The sequence below is a fragment of the Bradysia coprophila genome, assembly GCF_014529535.1.
Source record: "Bradysia coprophila strain Holo2 chromosome X unlocalized genomic scaffold, BU_Bcop_v1 contig_26, whole genome shotgun sequence".
Lineage (NCBI taxonomy): Eukaryota > Metazoa > Arthropoda > Insecta > Diptera > Sciaridae > Bradysia > Bradysia coprophila.
This window is the reverse complement of record NW_023503313.1, coordinates 4,865,243-4,885,575: the sequence shown is the minus strand read 5'-3', so window position 1 is coordinate 4,885,575 and position 20,333 is coordinate 4,865,243. Positions and strand designations below refer to the sequence as shown.

At 32.7% G+C, this 20,333-nt stretch overlaps 1 protein-coding gene across 2 annotated transcripts in view; it reads left to right on the top strand.

Annotated features, from left to right (window-relative positions):
• The first annotated feature begins 1,755 nt into the window (after positions 1-1,755).
• Positions 1,756-20,333, top strand: part of LOC119069159 (alpha-2 adrenergic receptor) — a 209,296-nt gene continuing 190,718 nt past the window's right edge. For both annotated transcript variants that reach the window (XM_037173066.1, XM_037173065.1), the window contains exons 1-2: positions 1,756-5,110; positions 6,087-6,413. In XM_037173066.1, the coding sequence (XP_037028961.1) occupies positions 4,826-5,110; positions 6,087-6,413 (612 nt within the window). In that variant the 5' untranslated portion in view covers positions 1,756-4,825. The remainder of the gene's footprint in view (positions 5,111-6,086; positions 6,414-20,333) is intronic.

The following is a 20,333-nucleotide window of genomic DNA, read 5'->3' as shown; positions in this document are numbered from 1 at the left end:
TTTCTTGTTATGTTATTCCTACTCGTGGTGCCGCCCTATACAAAAACCACTAAAAACATTTCATGGCCACGAGAGGTCGAATAAAAAATTTTCAAGCTCACCGTGTAAGACATCTAAAGAAGCGAACAATTTTCCATGAATACTTTTAACAAAGTAAGTAACAGATTCAGTAATGTTGCGATAAGCTTGTCGTTTATGAAAGATTAAAGATTCAATTTCTAAAAAAAAATTACGGACCTGTATGTACTGTTGCTAGTTGCTTATATTACGTGTTAAAGCTTGATGCATCAGAGGATACGACGGTCATACCGCAAGTATAATTTCTCTTTCGAAAAATCGATTGGAAATTGTGAAAATGAACTGCCTTACAAAGAGTGTAAGTGAATTGGTGTTCGACCTTTAAACTAAAAGAACCCTCTGATATAATAGATAAACCCGTTTTTTATCTCTAAACTGCAGCTGTTGCTTTCATCCTCGGAACAACAACCTTAGGCCACTTATTCGTAGTTTCACACTCAGAAATTTCTACAACTTTTAACACCTACCACTATCCATTATGTGTGAATATAGTTGCTAAATGTTTCAGTTGAAAATGGGTGGATTTAAGTAATCTGTTGGACTTTACATTGTGTTATATTACGTACACTTTGTTTGCCTATGCTCGGTGCGTTTCTATATGGTATATACGATGCATTCATGTTTTAATTGAAATTATTTGCATTTTGGACTTTGTTTTACAAATTTTTGATCAAAATTAAATTTTCGAAGAATCACTCAAAGCTAAATTAATTTAGAATGCGAGCAACAGATAACATTAAGATTATCATTGTTGCTATCAAATCGAACCAATTGGTTTTTTTTTCGGTAATAAGACATTGACCCATTAACTAAAGAGCACAAATTTTTTCATTAAGTCAAGCACAACACAGGCACCGACCATCATAATGCGTTAATGCAAACTATCGAATTAATATTCACCGGCAAACAATATAAATGCTGTTCTACGTTAATAAATTTGCCCACATGTGAATTAATCAAAATGCCACAAATGTAAACATAACCCACATACTAGCAAAATAAAATGTGTGCTCAAAATGTGTGATGCTATGTTTGAATAATACACTTTGAAAATGTTGGTATTATATTATCCTATATTCTACACCAGCAATCACTTGAAATCAAATCATAAATCATTAAGCGCATAATGAAATTATAAAAAAAAGTAGTAAAATCCAAACAAATTTCCACTAACTTTTATAAAATGTATAATAAGTAGTACAAGTGTGTAAATATGCACACAACACACAGTCGACATAAATAACCGATAAAATAGCATGTGAAAATTTATATTTTCTCTCCATTACTCGCTCAAAATATGCGTAGTGAGAGAGGTCGGTTTTCACGTAAACGTGAAATTCTTTTTACTTTTCTTGTTTTTCTTTTTTTTTTCAATAAGCACAACTTTAATATATACACGACATCCTGATTGTAAATCCAAAACAACTCTTTGTTCTATACGAGGAACCTCGCGCATGACCAAAACAATTCACGTTGTTTCATCTGAACCCAAGAGATTATTCTCATCATGGACCGTTTTTCGTACATATATATACCGATATTTCGGGAAAAGGTGGGAACGAGATGCCACCACTCACACACAGTCGGTATAATGTGAGTACTACACATGCCTCTGTGTGCTCTGTGTGAAAAATCTCGTGAAAACGTATTATAACACCAATTTTGCTCATCAGTTTCGATCTGAATTTGTCCGGGAAACGTTGATGTTATACCGCAAATGCCAGTAAAAAAGTTTTCTTTCACTGAACTTTTCACACACTCACTATATATATGAAAAAAAAAGAACTGAGAAAACTATGAAAACTGGAAAATATGTATCTATAATTTGTAAAGTTTTATATTTATTATAACTTGGTGCGTACGTGGTGTTTTGGTATATTGTAACAACACCTTTTCATCGAACCTTTTCAAATAAAATACGTTGTTTGTTTAAAAAAAAATAAAATAAAAAATAAATAAAAAGAAACATAAGAAAACCGAAGGAAAAGAGTGCTATTTCCGAAGTGTTTATTTAAATATTTAATTGCCGCATCCTAAAGTGAATTTATACCAAACCATTTTGCCAAATCGATGCCAATAAAATGAGCAAAGCCGATAATTTCAAAATTTAAATTTTCGTTTAAATAAACGTCAATTTGGCACAGTCAGTGGAAAGAAAGCGAAATTGGTTGTTGGTTTATGTTTGATACGTTAGCGGTGTTTTTACTGTTCATATACAATTATTCCAGTTAAATTAATTGATCGAATTGAAGGTGGAATTCGTGTCGTCATTCAGAGTACGGTATACATTATATAGAATATAATAATTGTTGGTCTCTTGGGGCCCGTGTACCCTCTGTGTTTTGACTTTTGGTATGGTGCTTTTTTTTATCGTATATTTGTGTAACGACAGCGGGTACTATTATAATAAACACACACAACATTGACAAGTATAAACAGTTATCCAAACATTTGCAAATTTTGTGTACCGCTACAATTATGTACACTTGAACGTTGTGCCCGATATAATAACACACACACAAAAAAACCATTTACCGAAAAAAAAGGGACCGATTCCTAATTGAATTTGAAATTTTCCATAAATTTGTTTAATTACAAAATATTAATTTGGTTCTAATCGTCTGGTTGATTGCCAATAACGCAAGGCTGAAAATCCGGCAAAACAAAAGTGCGGATAGAAGTACGAACCGAGCGAAAGAAATGTTATTCATTCATCTGGAGCCCATTATTCAATTAATAAAGCATGTACGACATGGTTTTTCAACTGTGAAAATGCCAAGGAAAAGTTGAACTGAACTATATAATTGATGTCGAAACACTAAACAAATTATATGGGCCACTGTAAGTGGCACCTTATTATTGGGGGTTATATATATGTAATAATAATCGTTTATAGTTGATGTTTTCGTTTTGTGTTTTCCTAAACAACCAAATATAATATAATAGAAAATTGCTTTTTTCCACATTGAACATTGAACATAAACATAGGACCATAATATTTCGATATAAATATGAACACGAAATATTAATAATAATAATAAAGAAGGAAATTAGAGAACGTCAAACAAAAAGCGAAAAACAAAATAAAATTTTGTGAATTTAAATCAATTACAAATAAAAAAATAAATTTAACAAAAATTTTAAATGTGTAAAAAAATAAATTAAATTTAAAAATTAAATTAAAAATGAATAAATATTGATGTTTTTAAATGACTATTTTTTCCGTTCTTTGTTATCATTTTATCAAAGAAATTCCGATTGATACAAGTCATGCATCGGCGATGAGTCGGATAAAACGGGTAATAATAATACAACAACAACAAAAAAGAATCTAAATGTAAAAATATTTAATATTTTTATTCCTTTTACACACACATACGCATACATACGGAATGTACGTATATTGAAAGTATAAATATATATGTAAAGAATAACCGAGTTATACATCATCTCTATATAAAGGGTACATGGGCATGGTGTACATTTCTATGAAAAGCAAAAAAAAAAATATAAAAAAAGTACGAAAAACAAATAAAAAGTGTTGGCATATAAAATATATATCGGAATATTTCAAATTTAAATAAAAAGGATTAAAAATTTGCATATGTGTTGATTTAAAAAAAAAAGAAAAAGAAAGAAAATTTCTAGATTTCCATACACATTTTTTTTGGTGCGGTTTGAATATAAAATCAGGAAAATCATCTTTTTCACATGATATGTGTGTAAAAATAAATAAAGTTTCTTTTCCGTAATAAACGTTATGTATCATAAATCGGCTGTTGGTATTGATACAAAGAACACAGACCGACAAACAAACAGAACAACAAAAAAAATTATTTATTTTTTGTGTGCCAGCTTAAAGGGTTCAAATGTAATGCTAATTTAAAATGAACAGAAAAAGTCTTGTTGCATGAAACAACACAAGAACAACAAAAAAGGAGAATAGTAGCAACAACAACAACAAAAAACGTTCACACAGATAAATGATACAAAACATTGAACCAGAAATATTCAGACGAACTTAGAACAAGGAGAAATAAAAGAGGAACGAATCGCTTTTCATCTCTGCTGGATTCGGGAAAAACGAGGAAATTTCCACCGAAAACCCAAAGAAAACGATTAATATGAACTGGCCAATTTACAAGTGTTTTTTAATAGACTCAATGTAAATTCAATCACTTTTAATAAGTAAAACTCTCAGTATCGGGGACCAATACCAGAAAAAAAAAATTATTTCCATGCAAACATGCAAACATAATTTAGTTCCATCATCAACAAAATTAATGAAATTAATTATGCAAAATCAATAACCATTAAATTAAGCACAATTCAATTACGTTTTATCATAATAAATATAAATGAGTTTTCTAATTGAACGAAATTTACTTAACTTAGTATAAACAAAAATTTTTGTTTTTTTGTACATCGGTGTGTGTTTGTGTTGGTGTGGATATATCTATATATACCTATTATATATACAGAGACAGTGTAGACGCACATTATCTAGCTAAAATACATACCGTATTTAACGAATTTTTGCCCCTAATTTAATTACACATTCTTTTCGGAAAACCAAAAATTTTGTTCATTCAAACGACAACCTATTGATTTATACATATTACCACAGACGAAGAAAGTATAATAATATATTGTAAAACGTGTACAATACAGAAAAAGAAAATTACAATTCTCTTTGCCGCTTCCGAGACACATCTATACATACCACGGAAATAGTACATGCTACAAAATGGAAATGGATTTATTTGCACAGACGGAAAATATTACCACTGACGATTTTCTTACACTTGTTGGTAACCAGACCAAACATCTTACCAGCAACGATACAACCAATGAAACTGTTGTACATGGCACATATCCCAGTGGATATTCAATTACACAAATTATATTCGCATCGATTATAGTAACCGTCTTGATGGTTGTTATTGTGGTAGGAAATATGTTGGTGATAATTGCAATCGCTACTGAAAAATCGTTGAAAAACATACAAAATTGGTTTATCGCATCGTTAGCAGTGAGTATTTGCATTTATTTTCGACCATTTGCACTTTAATATCGATTTAAACGTCATTTTTTGGGTTACTTCGGTTACTTGGAGGGGGTGGGAGCGATTTTTATTGGTGACCTACATGTCATCAGCCACATTAATGTTGGACAATTATTTATCAGCCACAATACTCGTCCTTTTCCATGTATTTCGACTTGTCTTTTACAATTTTTGCTTTGCGTTCTGTCCGTGATGTCACTGGGTGATGGGTGTGTGTATATATGGGATATTATAGAGTACATGGTAAAACGTGAACATGCCAAAATGGTAATGAGTGATGAATTTGATTCAAGAATGTTGTTCTTTACCAAATTGAAACGAACAGCGCAAAGGTTGCATGAATTTCATTTTATAAATTTTCGCCAGAAATTCTTTTTGGCATACCTAACGTTCAAGAGTTTATGGCACAGTAAATTCTACTTTCGACTGTGAAAACTAAACACCCGAGATCTTTTTATTTCTTTTTCATTTTCCTTTGAACGAGAGAAAAAGGTCGAAAAATGTAAACAAATGTTCAATATTTCGGAAACAGATTATTTTCTATCCATTTCCGGTTACAATTGACCGAAACACAAGGTAAATTTGTTTTTCTTATCGGTCGTTAAAACGACTTTAGGGCCAGGGCATATTTTTAGGGGAAATCGTTTCGCAAAAAATTTCATCACGAGAATCTCCTAAATATTCGCTATTCCATATGAGACGCATTTTGGTTGATCTTTCGAATTTATCGACTTTACATTCCTTAAAACTAGGCCCTGCCTATGAAGAGCACAAACTCAACGGAGCAATCACAATCACAAACGTGTTACCCTCCGCCAAAAAATAATCGGTGTTTTGCCATTCCGTTTTGAAACCCCAAACAAATCGTTTTATCGTGCAAAAAAAAATGATGCACAAAATGAATGCAAATATTTAATAAAAATGTACATCGAACCATAACTAGGTGGCTGACTTTTTTCTGGGCTTAGTGATAATGCCATTTTCATTGGCTAACGAACTAATGGGTTATTGGATATTCGGTACATGGTGGTGTGACGTACATTCGGCCATGGATGTTCTGTTATGCACCGCTTCGATAATGAATTTGTGTTTGATATCGCTGGATAGATACTGGAGCATTACGAAAGCTGTTGAATATTTAAAATCGCGTACCCCATGCCGGGCTGCAGTAATGATCACGGCCGTGTGGATTATGTCTGGCTTAATATGCATTCCACCGTTACTGGGATGGAAAGTCGATCGACCAGATGGCGCATTACCGCAGTGTATGGTAAGTTTAGAAAAACAATAATTTTTTCTTTTTTGTTTAATCAAAATATTTTCGCTCTCTAAACATTATTTACGCTTTGGAAATCGAATAATTTGATTATTTTCAAACGAAAACAATTTAAATGAAATGAAAGAAACGTTACAGATTAGTTTATTTGACTTTTTGCATAATTCGCAACGTGTGTTTCGGCAGTGAGGTTTATTTCGCTTGTATATCCATTTAATGACGATGATAGGGTGTGTGTGTGTGTGTATATATATATTTTCATGATATCATGTGATTTTCATTTTGAACGCTTTGAACGTACAATAAATTTTAGACAACTTACCACATTAATGTTGTTCAATTCGGGGGAAAATTTTATGTTAAATTAGGGAAATGGTTTTTTTTTGGTGTGTGTGTCTGTGTCGTCGGTGAATGTCAAAATAAATAAATTTATGGCTCATAGAAAACCATGAGTACACATAATATAAATAAAATAATATGTAAATATGTTTTGTCCACCCCGAATGATGTATATGCTTCGAGAGAATATTTTCTGTGCTGTATTGGGGAAATGGCTTTGAGCGAAACTGTTGTAATATGGGTAGATGTCGAAGAAAAGTTTCTTCTTCTTTTTTTTTGCTGTGAGATTTAAATCAAAATGGTACAGCAGTCTGACAAGAATTCATATTCAAAGTTCAAACATCAAATCGAATATGAATATGGCAGGTTCCACGCTAAATGTGACATTTTTGGAAACAACTGAAAACAGCATCTTGTGTTACCTCAGTACCAATTCAGATAAACCCAGTCGGGGTCTATAGTATTGTCAATTAGTTATTAACTTAAGAATTTCTTTCCATTTTGATGATGAAACGTTAGCAGTCTTCAGTCCTTACGTTTTTGTACTAAGCTTCGTCCTCAAATGGTCAGTTCGAGGGCTTTGGGAGGGTCGCGTGGAACGGTGGAAAAAAGTGGGTCAGTCTGGTTTATTGAGAACCACATAATATGGTACCTACTACCTAGTCACTAATAATTTAATGTTCAATTTTGACTTGGCTCTTCGCTGCAAATATTTTGTAATTTATTATTGATGTAATGCTGTGTGGACGAGCAACCTTCTCTAAGAGGGCAGCACACTTTGTTTAATTTTATAAATAAAGATTTTCCTCTAATAACGAGATCTGTTGATTAAAATGTTGGAAGTGAACTAGTGGGACACTTACAAACCGGTGGATACTTTTAAATTCCATGAATCGATATGATATGTTTCTACTATGTAATGTGAAGAGAATTTTAACGTTTCTAACGTGTTTGCAGAGCGTGCAAATAGTTTTTAACATTAATTTACTCTTAATTGAAATCAGCTTGTCTTAAAACACTCAGCATGGAAATGCCCATATACGAACTTGAATGTTGAATGAAAAGAAAAAGGAAGGAAGAAAAAAAAGAGAAGAAGAAGAAGAAACCAAACCGAAGAGAAACTTTTCGTGTACTTTTCATCTAACATTTCTGTGTATACAAAATCATTAGTTTGGAATATTTTTGTATGTACTTATGAAATGTCGTTTTTGTGTCACACGGAAGGTCGTCTCATCGCGCTACAGTTACCCGAAAAAAGAAAACGCTCACTATCAAATAAAACTTTTTATTAAGTTTTTCATTCAGTGGCAACTTTGTGTATATAGTCGCAAAGAAGAAACAAGATGCAATCGTTCCACGGGAATATTCGTTTAATCTTTTTTTAAATGGCGTATACGAACCTGATATAATAAGATTATCGCGGTGAAGAGAGCATCGTTGTTGTTTAGCTTATAAATCTAATTTATTTTTAATTACAAAACTTAATTTTCGTTCTACTAAAAACAACTCATTAATTTTATCCCTGACTGTGTTTGAAGAAGTTATGTTGAAAAAACACAACCGATGCTTTTACATTTTTAGTATAACATGTATGAAACGTTTTATGCCAGAGACGACGGTAACGTTAAAAAGGAAACTGTATGTGTGTGTGTGGCGTACACATGCTACACAGAAGAGCACATTATCCAGGTCAGAAATCACGTAGAACATATTTTATTGTTACCGATTCGAAATGTTGTTCAAACTGGCCGACTAGTTTTTTTTTTCATTTTTCCAGAAATCCAAATTTATGACAACAACGGACTTACTACCTTAGAAGAACAGCTATAAGATTGTTTCAGTTAGTTATAACACAATTGTTATCCGCAGCCTAAACTGTTCGAAAACTGTTCGAATTGGTGTCACTCCATTAACACAATTTTTACTCACAGCTTCAACTGATTGAAAACTGGTCTAACAGTGTCCTCACAATTCGAACACTGTGGTAACTGTTCGAAATGATCCATACATTAAATCAATTTGTAGCCAAAGCTTCAACTGTCCGAACTGGTCAGTCTATTCAACCAGTTTTTGACCGCAGCCTCAACTGTTTGAATACTGTCCTAACATCATATTGAATCAATTTGCACCCAAAGCCTCAACTGTTTGAAAACTGGGCTAACTGTTCGAACTGGAACTCTCTACGTTATTGCAATCGAATCGATATTGAAGAAACTTTCAGCTGGAAATGTCGATTCGAACGTACTATATAACCGGCTCATGCCGATCTATATTTTATATATAGAGTATACCTCACAAAAAACCGAACGCGCTTAATGTTGTTTAAAGGTGGTTTGAAGAAACAATTACCCCGATTCCTATGTAAAATAGATTGAAGCGCTTAAGTAGACAACAATATTGAAATTATATATCCTCCTTTGCCGGGGAAAAGTTTGACAAATATGCACAACAACTTTTGGAATTAATGGTAGCTAATCTGAGTCTAATAGTGTTGTTTTATGTAATAAGTTTGTGAAATTATGAAAACGAATCGAAAACGTAATGATGCAGCGCTTGGTATTATGGGTGTATTTTAGATATGTATTATGTGAATTTCATCGAGACTTCTAATGGTTTAACGATTGCCAATTGTTCGGTATCTGTAAATTTGTGTTATTTATTGGGGACACTTTTGAATAATTTCGTAAAATACATTTCCATATCTGTTTCGATACTACCGTCTATATATCGTTGTAAATGAGTGGAATTTATGTCAATGAAACATGGCTGTCATGCATAAAACACGGGATCGATAATAATATTGTAATTTATCGAGAAGTGCAACGATGTTGACGGAAATTATTCCTGTGATTTTTCTTCAACATTTTATTGCATAATTCGTTTCCTTAATGAGAAAAACGACACTCCCTTTCATGTCTCCATACTTCATAATACAGAATGAATGTCTGTATGGTACCATAATCAAGAGTTCCAAAGATGCCCGGCTACATATTTATACCAATAAATCCACATAATACCCATCTTTTTTCATTAAGGATTTAATATTCTGTACAATTTTACATTTACATAAATCCAAAACCATACTTCAAAGATGTTGTCAAAGTTGCAATGTCTCTCACTCTCTATACAGTATTATGCAATGTGCAAAAATAGTATGAAAATATAATAAAACATAGGGCTAGGCGCGGAATAATGATAATACTCGGAGGCAGGTAAAATACGAGAATTTCGAATAGTCGACATAAATGTGAGCAGACTTTTATGTAAAAGTTTAAGCTCGTCTATATACATTACACATTTTCTTTTGATGGAATTTGGAAGCTAAGTGGAGCATAAGCAATATAGACTCTATAATAGAGCCGTTACGTTTTCTACTAGAGAAGATTTGCAGGCATTCAGAGGATTTCGTTCATTTATTTATTTACTTTTTTTTTGTTCATTTCAAATTAGTGTATTGAATATACCTTTTCTTTAAGTCTCCAACGAATGCCACATATGTTTTTGATATCTTAAAGATACCAATGGTGCGTGTTCATGACATTAAGACCTATAATATGGATTCAACTTGAATTGAATATCACTCAATAGTATTCGCATTTCATATCGAACGAAAGCCAGTGAGGGATTCTTTTGAATTTCGACTGACCGAAATCGGCGCTATTTTTTCCGAGACTTTTTTATATATGTCTAGTTAGGCCTTGGTGCCTAGGCCCCAAAACCAGTCTCAGATATTTTTGATCTTCCATACCTGGCTGGTTGTAAGTGGCCAAAAGTCGAAAAATGAGGTTTCGTAGTTCGGATTTCATTTCCGTAAGGTGGCGAGGACACGGGCGTGTATGGGTTCGTTGGAAAGCTGAGGTCAAGTACAACTGGGGCAAATATTAACTTCATAAAATTTGCTGATAATCGGCCGAAAATATGACTTCCGGAAAATTTCTGAAAATCGATGTAACCTCGGTGAACTTTGATGAGTGCTGTGACCTCACTAATGCAATTATTTTATTAAATTATTACTTATTATGAATGTGTAGGACGTCAGCTTTACACCGATATCCATATTTAGTAGTTTGGTACGTGACTACGTAACAGATGAAAACTGTGTGTTTCACTCCGCCAAACTAGTAAATATGCATATCGCTGTAAAGCTGAGGCCTTCCACATTCATAATAAGTGATAATTTAATCACATAATTGCATTAGTGAGGTCACAGCTCTCATCAAAGTTCACGGAGGTTCCATCGATTCTGAGAAATTTTCCAGAAGTCATATTTTCGGCCGATTATCAGCAAATTTTATGAAGTTAATATTTGCCCCAGGAGTACTTGACCTCAGCTTTCCAACGAACCCATACACGCCCGTGTCCTCGCCACCTTACGGAAATGAAATCCGAACTACGAAACCTCATTTTTCGACTTTTGGCCACTTACAACCAGCCAGGTATGGAAAATCAAAAATATCTGAGACTGGTTTTGGGGCCAAGGCACCAAGGCCTAACTAGGCATATATAAAAAAGTCCCGGAAAAAATAGCGCCGATTTCGGTCAATCGAAATTCAAAAGAATCCCTCAGTGCCAGACAAATAAAAACAGTTTTAATTTACACAATAAGAAGTCGACCGTTTAACAAGTTATGCGTGGCTAGTCCGCTGCTATAGCGAAGTGTAAAAGAAAATGTAGCATCTGCTCCCTAATGATTGCTGATTGTCAACATTATCATGTTCGTCTAAGGAACAATATTTAGATCCTCTAAACAAACGCGGAACTATGCTTCCGACCGACGCTATTTTATAACAAACGTTGTGTAATTACTCCAGCGACATGCTTTCATTTAGATGTTCTGTTATGCATTATGTAGAACAATATTTATCAAATAATTCTGAAATTATCTGGATTTTGTAGAATTGATCATTATTAGCAGAAGGATGTTCGGTTTCTGGCAATATTTTCCATGGTAAATTTTCGCACTTCCAACTACAAGAGTTCCTTTGATTATTATGATTCCTAAAATCTAACACTTCCTCGTTTCTCAATGACTACAACTCAACATCTTTATAGGTAAAATAGGTAACTCAGACAGGCAGTGGTTTTCAAGAAGTGAAAAATTCTTCGATTTAACATTCTAAACATTTACAAATTCTTTAATAAATAGGAATCCTCCAGAGTTGTGAATCCCAGCCTGCTGTGAGTCCTTCATACTGTGTCAACCTCTACTTTGAAATGATTTTGAGGCAGCAAGACTTATTTTAGGGGAATCAATTTCGAGCAATTTTGTGCTCAAATTTCGCAGTCACTCATAAATGTCAAACTTTCCATATTGAGTAAAATGGGATATTGAACTCTCGAACGATACTGCTACTTTCTCATACCAACACAACTAAACCATTGTTTGGCTAAACGAAAATCTAATCACGAAACGTGACCTATCTCTGCGTCTAATATCTTAATGATGAAATTTCCATTACAAACAAACCAAAAAATCGAATTACTCCTCTCTTCGCTAATTCGAATCAACTAGTAAAGCTACAAGTTTGCACTTTTCTTTGTGAAATGAGTTCTCAAAAAATGCACGTAATAAATAATAAAATGTCTAGCCACGACAATTGTGTCGCCACGATAAATCGTCGTCGCAAAGTAAGGTGTATTTTTCAATACCATATTCGTCTATCCGTAATAATTCGGAGTACGGATTTTATGCGAGCAGTATTTTCATGTAAAAGCGTTTTTGAAAGGTGTTTTATATGTCATTCAGTTGGATGTTTACCGATGAAATTGTGTTTGCCGAATTAATCAAAATATTGCTTGTAGTTTCAGTCACGTTGATAGGGGATGATGAAATATATGTTCTCTCTCTCTCTGTGGCAAATGGAACGAATTCACGAATGTGTTTTCTCCGGTCGGATTGTATACTATAAACAAAATACCGAGGCCGAGGGGCAAATCACGCAAAAAAAAGAGTTGCACGCGGAAAGAAATAAATTCTAATCTGAACTTATCCTCTGATAACAGATTATAGTGAACAGTAAACCACTTTAATACAATCTTTGATCAAATCAACGCACTTCAAGCAAAAGTGTTTCGAGTGGCAGCTGTCAACAAGAGAACTATTTTGTATGATTTTTTTGTTCGAATTTTTATGATTTGTGTGTCCATTTTCACTCTATTTAGAGTACTACTCATATTTGAAATGCGTTGATCAAATGCTTGTTTTAATTTCCTCGTAGAAGATGGAACAATCAAGAAGAGAAATAGTAGATTATGTTCTTGTTGTGTCAAGTATGGCGTTTGCAGCTCGAGCCGAACGCACACACAAGGCAAAATACAAAGTTCAAAACTTGAGAGATTCAATTCACTAACCCCCTGGGAAATGAATTTTAACGCTCATGTCAATGATGTAATGACTAATTTCCCGGGCGCATTGCGATTAAAAAAAAGGATTTTGCAATCCACATCGTTGAAATCAGTGAGTTTTATCGTTAGTAAGCTTATCGTATCGGTACTATTGAATATTTTTATCGGTTTACTGTTTCTTTATCGGTAAAGTTTAATTTTTCCTCAAATTTGTACAAAATTGGATTTATTTTTCTTACATCCGATAAAAAATTATTTGAAATCGAGTGGTTTTCCCCTTGCGAATACCGCGAATACCTGCGCGTAATGTAAAAAGTTTTCTGGTAAAACTTCATTTGCATATTTTACTTTAGTATGATACCCAACAAGTTTTACAAGTTTAAAATTGCAAAAAAAAAAGAAAAATTAAATTCGAAAACAGAAAATTTAGCAGCAAGATTATAAAACAGAGAACCGCAGCGAAATTTTTGTAACTATTTTGAAACTTTTGGCCAATGTCTTCAAGGTGTTTATATTTAAAAGCTTTCGCTGCTCATCTAATGCTGTAACACCAAAAACAAAAAATGTGCTACAGATGTTTTCTATTTACATTTTTTTTCCTGCGCAAAAGAAAATAGAATAAAAAAACTCAAAGCCAGCGATTTGATGTTGAAACTATGAATTATGAAATTAGTCGTTCTATTCGATTGCCGCGGGGAAATGAATTACACTTCGTGAAGTTACAAATTTCAATAATTCGAAATTGTGTTTGAAAACAAGATAAAATATTCAACTTTCCGAATCCGAAAAGTTTACCCTTCGAACGAAACAGTAAAATTTGAAAAACTGTATTTTATTCATCAGCTGATGTAGTTGCAATGGCATTTCAGTAAACGACAAATGTTGTTAAATACTTTAGGATACTAAAACTGTTATATTGTTGCATATCCGTCAAGTGTACCGGATATATGAAACTATTCAATGTTGTGTACAGGGATCGGAATTAAATTCCAAATATGATTTTCTAAGCTGGGATGTAGTAGTATGTGTGTATACGTTTATCGGTGATGTTTATCTTAAATTGTCAGCTCAGATGAACTTCATAAATTTAAATGTTCTCTCTCTCTCTCGGCGAATGGCTGTATGTCAAACTTGTATCTTCATAACAATTTACGTAGATGACAAGTGGAGCCATTAAATACTTTCAGTAAGAATCGCATTCAAATGAAACGTCTCCGTTTTAGAAAACGATGCATCCGTTTACTTGACAGCTTTCATGTACTTCATACCAAACACTGATTGCATTTATGCCAAGCAAAACTATTTTAACTGCTAATGTGAAAGACAGATACGTAATGTTCTCATTGTGTATCTGTTTTGCGGGAGGTAATGTGGTAATTTTCGCACATGCAGATAAAATACTGTAAAATACCACCAAATTGGTATTTTCGCACGTGGGATTATAGCCCTTGCCTTCGGTTCGAGATGTAAACTTCCCACTGGCAGGTACCGTGGTGAAATGAATCTTTATGTACATTTTGCAACCCAAGGGATGTAATGTAATCACCACCTTGACACGATAAGTCAACTTTTCAACAGGGCAGGTCAGCCTGATTTTTTTAGAATTTTACATACAGACAACAGAAACAACTGATAAAAATCCTGTGAAAGGTTCGTGATGGAAGGCTATAGAATTAACTTAGACTCAAAATACGTTCCGTTGACAATACATATGCTGGTAGATACACGCCGTAACAATAATTAATTTGACGCGAGAAAGAACAATTTAGATTTTATTTTCCATGGCTGATATTTTTATTGTATAAAAGTCGCAACAACTCGTCTGCAATTTTAAATGTTAAGGTAGAAAACGCTAAATTATATTCCTGTCTGTTCCAAAAATGGTAAGACGTAGAAGATGACAAGATAAAAAAAAATATTCTTTCTCTTCAGCAGACGACAATTTTGAAAAAGAAAATGTTTTTTTTTTTTTAAATGGTAATGTTATACCGTGTACATAGTTATACTTGTAAAGACGGAGCTTTTAAAAACTAGACTGACAGCCTTCAGTCCCGCTGTGAAAAAAAAAAAAACAAACAATCTGTAAAAGCACTGGATGAAGAAAATCATTTATCACAGAATAAAATGATAATTTTCTACATATCACCAATCTCATTTGATACGGTTACTTTACTATTGTCTAGACGTGAATTCTGGAAACGGTGTCCAAGCAGAGATCACAATCTGCAGACGAAAATGTTTATCCTACCTAAGAGATTCAGCTATATAATGCTTTATTGACGCTTATATTTATATACGTGTAGCGTGTGCGCTTTTGTAACACAATTGCGCTAAACCACAACGAACATATAACACTGGACCGAAACGGTCCCAATAAATTATTCAAATCGATCCTTTAAACTAATTCGACTCTGATTTTATGTTTTTTCTCAAACATATACAATATACCTAAACGCTCTAATGTATGCCGCTGGTGCGCTTATTTATTTACTCAAATTGACCAATTTATAATTTATTATTTCTAAAATTTGATCGTGTAATGGTCGAGCAAAACATCCTGTACTAAATTTGCTGAAATAAAATTGAATCACTAATGAGAGACTGTCGGTTGTGTGTCTTTTTTTGGATTAAACTATAATTTTGAATAACAGCATTCTGGTTACCGCGTGAACTCATATTTAATTAATTTTTTTCTTTTATCTAAAATTCAAATTCTTATCTACATGTCTGACAGTAATTAGAATACACGTATCTCTCTCTCTCTATTATACTCTACCTGCTTACCTATTAAACTGTTATAACTCGCATAAATTCACCGGTTTTGTGTGATATTAGTGTCGTTTTGTAATATTCTCCATCGATTCCGTATTATTTTAGTTAAATTGAAGAGAAAAAAAAATGGGAATGTAAAATCGATCTAGCTTTTCAGAAGAAGTGTCACACATGTGCTTTGTAAAAGTCAAAGGTTAGATGAGAGCACATATAAACGAACGACGAACATAATCGAAAATTCTTTACCTTTGAAATGTTAGTCACACGTATAGGCTTTAACACCAATTTACAACTAACATAGGGGTATATATAAAAAGCATTGCGATGGGCGACGCTTGATTTTACGTTTTCCCTAAATTTATTTTTCATTTCTATTTTTAGACACTGTGTTTGTTCCAAACAGTAAAATAGTAAAGTTTCCCAACGTTTTCCGCTTGCGAAATTTTCAAATTTCCATGGATGTTTCGTGTTTGAGAGCCTATACGCTCAGTGTCTTTTATAATGCCTCTACGGTTGTTTTTCCGATAACCAAAAAAACATTATTCAGCACATCTGTTTGTAATTGATGTTAAATTAATTTGTATTTGGCTGTAGTTACAATGTGTACGACCTCAATAATCGAATAATTATATATTTGATAAGACGAAGTAAACAAAAAACTTAATCTTCTAATGATTTGACGACCGGGATTACATCCGAATAAATTAAAATTTTCATCTTTTTTATCGATTATTTGCTGTGTGACAAAACAACCGTCAATGTAGAGGATTATATATATTCCAGCTATAAAATGAGATGAATAGAAATTCATTAGACAGGCTATGTGTATTGTATTCTTTGTATTGCTTTGCATTGTAGTAGCTCCCACATTTTTTTTGTCCTCCTTTACTCTCGGAATGTTGCATAAGAATTTAGTGTGAGTGTGTGTGAGTGGGTAAAATGGTTATAGAGAAAACGGAATGATACGTAATTACAGAGCAAATACGACTAATTGGTCTTTATAACTTCTAACTTTCCTATTCGTAATGAAATTTGAAGTTCTATCATTCATTCGAGAAAAAAAAACAAAGAATCAATTTGGTATTCATTTACACTGGCAACGGTTTATACACGATTTGGCCGTATATGTATAACGGTACACAAAATACACCCATCATGCAACGTATTATGTATTTTGCTTATTTATAACTTACATACAGTGCCAATACAATGTAGAATCCAGTAAATGAATGTAATCTTAAGCTCAGTTTTCCGTTTCCCTCAAATTATACCAAGATATAGAGGAAGAAAAAGAGAACCCTCCGTTCCAATAAACTATATCGGAAATTTGTTTGAACAGATCACCATCGAAACCATGGATAAATGAACATATTGTTGTTATGTAAAGTAAAGTAAAGGATTTTTTAACCTATGTACAACTTGTGCTTCCCATAATAGCAATAAAGAATTTCTTTTTATTATTACTTTTATCCACCTTGCGCTTTGCGTTCGAAAAGAGTATAACAGTCATACCGCACTTATTAGGTTTGTAGGGATATATATGTACGTACATATACAGATATGTTACAACATAGCAATACATACTCAGTGTCTTTGTGTATTGCGAATAATAAAAACTTTTTATGAATAAAAGATGAGCGTATTTGATAACAAAAAAAAATCATCGAATTCAATTCTGTTTTCATGATTTTACAATCCCATACATCTTCAAACGATCTAAGTGTGTAAAGTATCTCTCAAGAGTCCAATTATCACTTTAAATTTTCGAAAAATTATTTGAATTATTCCGGGGTTTTCCTTTCGATACCGGCGGTGTAAAACGGTTTTGCAGAAGCTATTACACAGTCGTACATTCATTGCATTTTGAAACGTTGCCAACGAAATGGCATGCGAAGATTTAATTTTCATTTTGTTCTATTTGCTATATGCAATGTGCAATCAGTTGCCGGTATTTTCCCACAACAAAATATCGATTCCTGTTTATGGGAATAAGAAAAGGAAAATAAAAGAAAACTTAGTGAACGTAATATTTCGTTCGTTTTCCATTAATATTATTTTTCTTCTTCTCTACGGAGGTACACAACCGTTGATGTTGGTCCATCCATTGAGCAAATATGCTATGTGTACTGATAAAACAACTAAAGTGTTATAGCGAATCTTTTTTCTTTACAAAAGACACCGTTGGGGTGAAACTTAGTGCAATTTTTATTGTTGCTGGCACATTTTTGATTTTTGTACCAGAACCTGTTTTGATGTCGTTTTCAAATTGAACGACCCTTTTTAAAATTTGAAGAAAACGAAATATAGGCAACATCGACGATTTGGTGTGAATTTTAGCCATTGTCCCTTTGTTTCAGATTATTTTTACGAAGTGACTAGTTGCACGGCGTACAAATTCTGCGGTGGTATCTGAATGGTATTTAATTGGTATAAATTATAAAATACTACAATTGACATTACTACAATTGCCTAAATTAGTATTTCACTTTAGTAGGGAGATAATACTGCTTTTCTCGCTCGTAAAGTAAAATAGCATACTACACATGGGAAATAATGTGATATCTCGTATCACGATGAGTAAACTTTCTAAAGCTGAAGCGCTCGGCTACCTTTACTAATCTGGATACGAGATATCAAATTACTTCCCTGGTGTAGTAGTCTACTATTACCTGACTAGGTATAAAAAGATGAAAAGTAGAGTTTCGGTGTCAATTTTGTTCGTCCATGGCGTAGCCGAGGTCAATAAACACACGAAAACGAGACATTTCATCTTTTATCCCGAGTTATGTAATGGATTTTACATGCTGAGGGCGTCGAAAGTAGCGCTTGAAACATGAAAAGTACGATTTTCGACGCATGTAGCATGTAAAATCGATTTTCATCATAATTTTCTTTGGAAAACCACAATTCGTTTCTTTTATGTATTTTATATACTTTTCTTTTCGGTATATAGAAATGGTTATTTGTTTTTCAATCATTCGCCAATAACAAAACATAAGCTATTTAACGAAACTTTTCTCTTTTCTCTCGTTATTGCTTGGGATATTGTATTTATGTTTCAAAGCAACAACAACAAAAAAATTAATTAAAAGTCTTCAATGCTGAAAATATACAATTTCGAATTAAAATTCGAGATTAAATTGAAATATTTTTGCGAAATTAAAATTGTATTTTCACTTAACTAGTTAAATCAGCAAATAAAAACTTTTCCTTAAAACAAAAAAAAACAAAAAATTAGATGCGGCGTTAATAATATCTAAGAGACGTGAAAAATAAACAAAATTGAAATTATTTTCCGAAATAGATTCTGTTTTTATTTGGATTTAGAAATCGGAGAGTTGCAATTCTCTTTTTATTTACTTTCCGATTTAATTCACAATGAATTGTTCCACCCAGGTGACGTTGGACTCGTACTCGTAAAGAAAACAAAAAATAAACGAAATGCAAATGCACTTGTTGTGAGTAAACAAAAAAGGGTACAAACGCGATTTAGCAATCGACGATATTTTTAAATACACATCACAGGGTTGTAACTTAGAACAATTTTTATTGTCGCTGAATATTTTGTTTTTTGTACCAGCCCCTGTCGTTCAAAACAATCGACTCGTTTTTTAAATTTTCTGAATGTTATAGTTTTCGGCAACAACGATTTTCTGTTTAGTAACTTTTAATTGTCTTCGGCAATTGAGTTACAAACAATTTTTTTTTTTATTTTTTATCGATGGAGAACCTAATTATAAGACACTTTGTCTCGTATCATATGCCAAAAAAAGTTAAAACTTTTTTTATAAATCATTTTGAAAGTCACTAAAAACACGAAAATTCGAATAGAAATACAGTATGTCATCAAAAATTTTTGTATTTCGATTCGAATTTTCGTGTTTTTAGTGACTTTCAAAATGATTTATAAAAAAAGTTTTCACTTTTTTTGGCGTATGATACGAGACAAAGTGTCTTATAATTAGGTTCTCCATCGATAAAAAATAAAAAAAAAATTTGTTTGTAACTCAATTGCCTAAAATCGGTATTTTACAACAATTTTTATGGTAAAGTGGTACACCTAGGGATGGGCGATATTGATATTGATAATCGATAATTATCGATTATCGATAATCGATTATCGATAAATTTTTTTATCGAAAATTATCAAAAATAATATCGATAATCGATAATAATTGATATTTCCATAATTATCAAAATATCGATATCTCGATAATTATCAAAATATCGATATTTTGATAATTATCGAAAAATCGATATTTTGATAGCTACTTTAATATGAATATTTAGATAAATCAATACAAATGCATGCAGTTTTCAGCTGTAAATCTTCCATCTTTCCATTAGGATGATGAAAAATTAGACAGAGATCTCGAAAAGTTGCTTAGAACAGTTTTCAATTTCTTCACAGTAACATAACTTTATGAGTATCAATTATTTTCAGAAATATCAAAATTT